Source organism: Benincasa hispida, chromosome 4 (assembly GCF_027475165.1).
Source record: "Benincasa hispida cultivar pf3 chromosome 4, pf3_genome.v1.1, whole genome shotgun sequence".
Lineage (NCBI taxonomy): Eukaryota > Viridiplantae > Streptophyta > Magnoliopsida > Cucurbitales > Cucurbitaceae > Benincasa > Benincasa hispida.
The window spans coordinates 3,420,284-3,428,527 of record NC_143481.1 but is presented as its reverse complement, the minus strand read 5'-3'; the positions used below and the strand labels follow the sequence as shown (position 1 = coordinate 3,428,527).

General features: G+C 33.0%; 1 protein-coding gene and 1 non-coding gene across 5 annotated transcripts; one reads left to right on the top strand and one right to left on the bottom strand.

Annotated features, from left to right (window-relative positions):
- The first annotated feature begins 1,973 nt into the window (after positions 1 to 1,973).
- On the top strand, positions 1,974 to 6,727 carry LOC120076413 (protein PSK SIMULATOR 2-like). Of its 4 annotated transcripts, none has more exons than XM_090312682.1 (12): positions 1,974 to 2,243; positions 2,610 to 2,850; positions 3,718 to 4,028; positions 4,107 to 4,199; positions 4,277 to 4,364; positions 4,542 to 4,635; positions 4,761 to 4,858; positions 4,982 to 5,057; positions 5,190 to 5,290; positions 5,379 to 5,495; positions 5,622 to 5,698; positions 5,912 to 6,727. In XM_090312682.1, exons 2-12 carry the CDS (start codon positions 2,647 to 2,649, stop codon positions 6,468 to 6,470), a joined length of 1,818 nt encoding a protein of 605 aa, XP_090168808.1. In that variant the 5' UTR covers positions 1,974 to 2,243; positions 2,610 to 2,646; the 3' UTR covers positions 6,471 to 6,727. The 4 variants fall into 4 exon arrangements, with proteins under 4 accessions (XP_090168808.1, XP_090168807.1, XP_090168809.1 ...); XM_090312681.1 differs by having other exon boundaries at positions 4,761 to 5,057; positions 5,912 to 5,956; positions 6,050 to 6,727; XM_090312683.1 differs by having other exon boundaries at positions 4,761 to 5,057; positions 5,912 to 5,956; positions 6,054 to 6,269.
- A 593-nt stretch (positions 6,728 to 7,320) lies between these two features.
- Positions 7,321 to 7,426, bottom strand: LOC120076927 (small nucleolar RNA Z279/snoR105/snoR108). Its single transcript, XR_005481674.1, has one exon. It is a non-coding gene; the product is annotated as a small nucleolar RNA Z279/snoR105/snoR108 (small nucleolar RNA).
- Positions 7,427 to 8,244: the final 818 nt, after the last annotated feature.

Sequence of the window (8,244 nt, the reverse complement as noted above, 5' to 3'; positions counted from 1 at the left end):
TAGAAATTGTTAATGAAACTTTGATTGTAGCTTAATTAGACTATAATTTATTATTTTTAATCACAATTTCTATAAAGTAAGACAATATTTAGATGACTATTGTAAATTTTTGTGTAAATATTGATGCTAGAACAAAAATTAAAAAAAATAATAATAATTATGAAATAATATAAAATTTAGGAGTATTTTGAGGTGAAATGATGTTAAAATTATGACAGCTTTGAATATTTAAAGAAAAAACTCATATCAATTCAATTTTGAGGTGAAAATTTAATGAAAAAAGTTTAAATTTGGTGAAAAATAAATATACGTTACTTTTATGATTTTTTTTCAAGTTCAATTTCTTTAGAAATAAAAGTTTTAAGTAGAAAATAAAACAAAAATGAAAATAAGAAAAATTAACACATAAAAAAGGCTTAATCTTTTGTCAAGAATGACATTGGTATGTGAATCTATAGATTTGTACAAATCATAACCATAAAATTAAAAAGCTTAAACTGAGCTAACGTAGTTAATTAAAAATTTTGAAAATTTCTCGAAATGTCAAAATTTTTCGACTTTTTTTTCAAAATCTTGAAATTTTGTTAAAATGAGGAGAATGGGAATAATCTCAAAATATTTTCGAAATCTAAGGAGAAACAATCAAAATTTCAAAGTCATTGGGATCTCGAAATTCAAATGAAATTTTAAACCATGCTTTTATTACCACTAACATAATTTTTCGTGTAAAATAAAATCATATTGTTATAACTTGTTATAAATATCCATAGCTAATTCATCACATCAGTTTTTCTTTTTTTTTTTTTCCTGCTAATTAGTAATGATAATGATGTTTAGTAAACTTCAATTAAACAACCAGAGATGATAATTAAATAAGCGTAGAAACTTATTAAAATTAAAATTAAAATTAAAGATCAGGACTAAAAATATAATTTAATAATTGCATCATTTTGTGTAATTGATACATTGACATGATAAATAGTGTATAATCTTTTACATGACCACGTCTCGTAATTAATTTGTCGAATTATTTTTATTTTTCTTGTAATTAAACCAAAAAATGGAAAAGTAAACGCAAAATTTGCAATATTTTATATTCAACAAGCTTATAATAAGATCGCTGATCATAATGTTTCGTGTATTTTCGTTGACTTATTTTTAAAAAAATCATATAATAAAACCCACGAATATGGTATTTCCGAGCTACATTTGAGCACGTCATTTCTTTTTCTCTTTCTTGAAATCAAAACAAGCTCAACATTATCCTAATTGCTTATTATTTCTTTTTATATTCTCAATAAAAACTAATTAATCTTCTTTAAATTTTTGCACACAATTATTTCACTATTATTTTTCATGTTTCCATTATTATTTTTTTCTTCTAATTCTTGCTTTTGCATTCAAAGCCATTTTTTACTTAATTTTTTTTTAAAAAAAATCAACGATAAACTTGGATTAAACCGAAATTTAAGATTTATTAAAAATATATTATTTATGCACGTTTATCAATTTTTAATAAAAATTGATGTAACCGTAATCGAATTTCATTGACAGATCAATCGTAATGTGCCTCAATCGCAAATATAACTTTTTATTGTATTTATCTAAAATTAAGATTTTGTCAAATTTAACCGTTATGGTTACCTTCAAGCCAAATTCATAGTTTTTTTATTTTTAATAAAGTAATGTTACGATATAATTTTCGGATGCAATTCAATTGATCATCTCAGATTCATCATTCATATTACATTACTTTATTATTGAGTTTCAACTGGGACCTATCTATCGAGTATGGAACGTCGGTAAACACCTAAAAAGATGAGCACCAACTTCCAAAGCAGTGAGATCAAAATAATATTTTAAAATTTTAAAATTTTAAAATATAATAATAATAAATAAATAAATGGAAGGAGAGAAGACTATATTATTTGCAGTTGTCTAAGAAGCCTCTCTCTCTCTTTTACAATCCACGGCCACGGAGTGAGCCGAGTCACCGCCTCTGTTCTTCATCTCTGCTTCTCCTCCTCCTCCTTCCTCTTCTTCAACTTCAACACTCAAATCTGTAAATGGAAAACGTTTCATATCCATTCTAAGTTATCACTTTGAATGAACTTGCTGTTGGCCGTTACCAGCAGCAGCAGCATCAGCGGCACTGTTTTATCGGATAATTTCGTTTACAACAACGTTTCTCGGTATTGCTTCTTACTTCCTGGCCCCGATTGCGATTTTCTCGTTCAGATACGGTATGCTTCTTGTTTTTCTTTCTCCAGAGGCATTTTCTTGTGCTTGTTGTTGAGTGTTCTACTGATTACTGCCGCTACTTGCTACCTCTTGTTGTTTAATTGGATTGTTGAGAAAAATGAAGAGTAATGGATTTATCATTATGTGTATTGATCGATACTTTGCGGAACTTAGTTCGATCTGCTCGTTATTACCTTGTAACTTTTTCGATGATTGAGAAATTTAGGCGTTGTAATTATACGATTGTGTTTTGTGTGTTCGTTGTTGTTGTTGCTGTTGTTGTTTTAAAAAAAATATATTTATTTATTTATTTTGTTGCTTCTGGTGTTGATGAAGTGGAAATTGAATCAATGATGATGATTTTCCAGATTGTATAGGGAGTTTGGAGAATAGTAGAAGTTTGAGATGGGGAACACAATGGGAGGGGTATGTTCTAATGGAATAGTTAAGGATGATTTCGTGTCTGAGAAGATAACGCAAACATCTGAGGATGGGAAAGGGAATTCGTGTTCGAATTTTGAGGCAAGTGACCCGAATGAAATGCTGCAGAAGTCTTGTTCTAGTGTGATACTATTGCCCTCACCTCCGTCTAAGACTGGAAGCAATAAGGTATGTTTATTCCATTTGCATTACCATTTTGATATGATTTAAACCACTTTGCGAATATGGATATCAATTTTGTTAGTCAATCATGATGAAAATGAAGAGAAAGAAGGTGCAATTTTGGAAATGAATTTCACGTTAATGCTGTAAGAGTTGACCTGTCAAAAAGGTTAGTTGTGGACTAGGGAGGAGAGAGATCCTTTGGATTTCCTGGTGATCAACGTGATGAAATTTATAAATAACTAGATATGATGAATATATTTGGATCCTTGAGAAGTTAATACAGGATTTCATGGAAGTGTAGAAGTTAGAACATTTGAATAATTGTAACAAATAAATTCAGGATATATTGGATGGTTATTTAGTCTCTTAGTGTATGTGTCAACTGTCAAATAGCGGCTACTGATAGGATTATTCTACCATGGCAAATCTGTAGCAACACAAACATGTGTACCACTGTTTTATGACCCCTTTCCCCTCCTTGCGAGCTTCTTTATGGGTATATAATGAGAAAATGTAAGAAAGAATTACAATACTAGTATGCCATTATAAGTTCTTATCCTTTAAGGTGATCTGCATGCTTTTGCCTACACTATTTACACTGTTCTAATATCATCAATAATATGACCACCATTATATTTTTTAAGGTTTACAGAGTGTGTTTACCTTCTTGATCAAATAAATAAATAAGGCCAAGATTATACATCCTTGATTTTTTGTCTACAGTCCATCTTTTAGAGGAGAAACTCAAAACTAGATTAATAGTTTTATTGATTTAAAAGACAGTGCCTCCAATCCAATTTTTGTCCCCTCAGCTCTCAGACTTGGAAGTGAAGTTTGATATCGTCTATATTGGACTGTTTTATTATATAGGTTGCACCAGTGAATGCACAAGCAGGGGCTCGCGGGAGGGCAGTTGATTTATGGAAAACAATTGGGATTAGTCTGCCAAATTTGCATATGAACAATGGGGTTTTTACAGGCATGGCTACTAATGGTAGGGAGATTTCTATATTGGCTTTTGAAGTAGCAAACACAATAAGCAAAGTAGCAAATTTGTCACAATCTCTATCAGAAGGAAACATCCAGCTCCTTAAAAAGGAACTATTACAATCGGAAGGAATGAAACAATTAATCTCAACAAGTTTAGAGGAATTGCTAAGCATCGCAGCCGCTGACAAAAGGTCTTGTAGTCATGCAATGTTGTCATGTACTTCCATGTGATCAGAAAACCTTGTAGTCTTAAATTTCTGTTATTACAGGCAGGAATTGGATGTCGTCTCACGGGAGGTAATACGATTTGGAAACGCATGCAAGGATTCAAAGTGGCATAATCTGGATCAGTACTTTTCAAGGTAGTCAATATTGTCAATTTTTTCCTCAATTGTCGTTGGTGATCCAAAAACGGTGCCAAATAATTATGATATTCCAGACTAGATTTGAATGATTTAAGTCAAAAACAAGCTCGAGAGGCCAGAGCAGCCTTGGAGGAACTAACCGTTTTATCTCAGAATACTTCTGTAAGTTCAGTTTTCCACTCAGTTACTTCAAGATTAGTCATATTTGTGCTGACAATTACTTGGAAGAACATTTCCAAAATTCCAGTAACAATTGACTGCAGATTGAAAACGCCTCCCTCTTTCATTATAACTATCGCTTTATGTTAATTCTGTCTGATTTACCTTTTGATCTTGTAGGAATTATACCATGAATTACAAGCATTGGAAAGATTTGAGCAAGATTACAGACGGAAAGTTGACGAAGTGGAGTTCTTGAACCAAGCAGGAATAGGTTGGTATATATAAATTTCTAATCTGTAAATTTTGTTACTCAAAACAATTTGGTGTTAGAGTTGTTTGTCATCCAAGAATACCATCCAAGTGTTGTTCAATGCTATCGTTTTAATCTAAATATAGGAGAAAGTCTCTCGATCTTCCAAGGAGAATTAAACGTACAAAGAAAGCTTGTAAGGAGTTTCCAAAGCAAGTGCCTTTGGTCCAGAAATCTTGATGAGGTATTCTCTTCTGAACGACTCCATATTTTGCCAAGTGATATAAAAAAACAAACTTCAATTATATGCAGAGACTGTTACGTCTTAACTAACCAATTTGCTAATTTACTCCTTTTTTGTCCTCAGATTGTGGAAAAGCTCGTTATCGTTGTAACATGGATAAATCAAACAATAGCCAAAGCATTTGGTGAAGACAACACAGGTACCTACAATTGACCCAGCCATTACCCTTTCGTTGTTTATTCTTCCATCCCATCTTTTGGGTTCTATAGACTTGCAGCAGGCATTCAACCACTTATCTTGAACCCTTTACTTTACAAACCTACCATTGCAGATAAAACATTGCTTACCGAGGACAGAAGTAATGGCCAGAAACTGGGTGCTGTTGGTCTTGCCTTGCATTATGCAAACATAATAAGCCAGATAAATCTCATTGTAAGCTTTCGCCCCCTCCTTTCTTCAATTTTCCCAAACCAACTCCCAAATTTGATATTTGTTGCTTAAAAATGCTATGTTTTGATAGGCATGTCGTCCAACCTCCATTCCTTCAAACATGAGGGATGCATTATATCGGGCATTGCCTACAAGTGTCAAAATAGCTCTGCGCTCTCGATTGCGGCCTGTGAATGCCAGTGAGGAGGTATTACCTCGTTTCATTCTTGCATTCATGCACTTCATACTGATGCGGGCCTCGTGGGATTTCCTGCAGCCTTGTAAAGCCTACTCACTCATTACTAATTCATGAACAAAAAATGGCCTTCTGCAGCTAACTTATTTTGATGTCAAAGCTGAAGTGGATAAGATCCTTGAATGGCTTGCACCAATTGCTGCAAACACGACCAAGTAGGAGAAAATTTCCCTTATCCACATAAAATGATTATCAGAGTGGTTTTGAAATTCTAAAATGTCGATCACTTTCAACTCTATACAATCAAACGCCATCAAATTTTGAAATGGCTTTAAATGAGCTAAAAAGTCATCCCAATTCCCATCCTCTCTCAATTCATTTTTGTGTTTTACACTATACATTCCTAATTTCACCACGATCAATGACAGAGCGCATCAATCATGTGGCAGAATTGGAGAATGGGCAACCCAAAGGTTCGTTTCAGGATTCTTCTTTCCTAGAAAGAGAACAAAGTTTCCAACAGGGAGCAACAAATTAAAACGATTTCTCCATTGTTTTTTGTGTAGTAAGGAACACAGCAAAGGTAGAGCTAAACAAACCAACAATCCAATCCGCCTTCAAACGCTGTACCATGCAGACAAAGTAAAAACAGAGCAACAAATCCTTGAATTGATCACATTGCTTCACCATCTCATCCATTTAGCAAAACAGCAACAACAACGCTCCACATCTCTCCGTTGCCGATCTCCAACTCCCAAGGACATGGCAAATAATGTTCGTCGGATACAATTCAAGAGCCAAATCATCAGATCCAACAAGGATGGAGTTCCGGCCAACAGCAGACCATCCACCGGCCAAACTCCAATCAGAAAGAGGGAGCTCAGTAACAACAAAGGTACGGAATCCTACAAAAGTGAGACTAAAGGAATTTGGACTTTAAGCAAAGCGGTTTCGGTTTCGACTGTGAGTTCTCTTGGTAGAGTCTAGATTTGAGTTTAAAACAAAAACAAAAACAAGAAAAAAAAAACAAAGGAAAGAAGGATGATGCTCGGAATTGGGTTAGTGTAGAAAAAAACAGTTTTGAGTACCTCATACGTTCATACTCGCAATGAAAATAAATGTAGGAATTTTTTTTTAAAGATTATTTCCCCTGTGCATTTACGTATATCTTCTAGTTGGATTCCTTTGTGTATATACTTTTTGGGTGAGTTTTCCTTCCAAATCCCCCTTGTTTTGTATATTAATTGCATTGCCCCAGAATAATGGTCATCATTCTCGGTTACATGTACCTCTATACTTTCGCGTTTATGAGGTAAATGTGCATATACTTGATCAAAGTTCTGAATTTTTTTTTATGAGGTTTTGCGATGTGGTAAGGTTTCGATTCCCTTTGGTCGAAAGATACGAGAAATTATAGTGAAAACTTTGAAAATTATTTTTGTTTATGAAAATTCAGTCTCTAAAAAGTGTAATTTTCAAAAATAACTATAGATTTAATTTTCAAAAACTACCCATCAAAAAACACGCTGCACAGTCTTTTGAAGTAACTGTTCCATTTGATAACCTATACCATTTTGTGTTTTCAGCTAAATAGTCAGCCTAAATTTTATGAATAAAACTTTCAAAGTTTTGTTAAGAGTATTTTACATTATTAATGTTTTGAAAAACAAGTAAAGAAAATAAAAGAACACACCAAAAAAAACTGAAATATGATTTTTTTAATAAAAAAGGCTATAATATTTTAACGTGTAAAATTAAAAAAAAAATTAAGAAAACAAAAAAAAAAAAAAAAAGAAAAATCGAAAACAAAAAAAAAGGGTTAGTTAATCCTTCAGTAGGGATCAGATTGGAAGGAATGAGAGTGCCCAATTGTCGTAACCAGGCGTTGGGGCGGACACCCAACTCGCATTCACTTAGCGAGAGCCAACCACTCATCACATCCCGTTTCTGCCTGAAGGATCATACTTTTAAAACAACCTGCTTCTCCCGTTTTATATCAATCTCTCATCCACCGAATCCAAACTACTTTCCGATGTGGGATTTCTCACATTTCTAATTCCCTGTTGCTCTTCCGAATCCATTCTACAATTTGGCCCAACCCAACCTTGTTTTTACCATTGGCCTACCGTTTCAACTTTCTTAATTACCAACCTTTCCTCTAAATGAGCATCTCAACTAATGTAAAAGTTTGTACTATCGACTTTGAGATTAGAAGTTCAATTCTTCATCTTTCTATTTGTTCCAAAAACAAAAAAAACAAAGAATTATCAACCTTTGATGTTTTTTTGTTGAAATCAAATTAATTGTTTTGTTATCATGTGGAATAGGGAAATCGAACCCCTAACTTTGAATTTGATAGTACAAGTTTTATGTCAATTGAGCTATGTTCATGTTGAGATATCATATCTAACTTAGTTTTTGGATCTTAGTGTAAAACTCAACTTGACTACAATTAGCATTGTTGAACGATAAATTTTGCCCAATAAAAAAAATTTGCTACGTTGTTTGTTAAGTTAATGACAAAAATTCAAATGGGCATATCTCCTAAATTAATATTGAAGACAAAAAAAAATGGTAGAATTTGATAATGTCGTGTGTCTTTATCATAGTCATTTGAATTTGACTGGGCCAAATTGGATTATATGAAATTTTAGCCCAAAGTTATTTAAGTCCTCGGCCTGAAACATGGGTTCAAATGGTTTAGCCCCAAAACAAGTATTGCTAAAGCCCAATGGGTTAGGCTCATTGTCAATTAAACCCA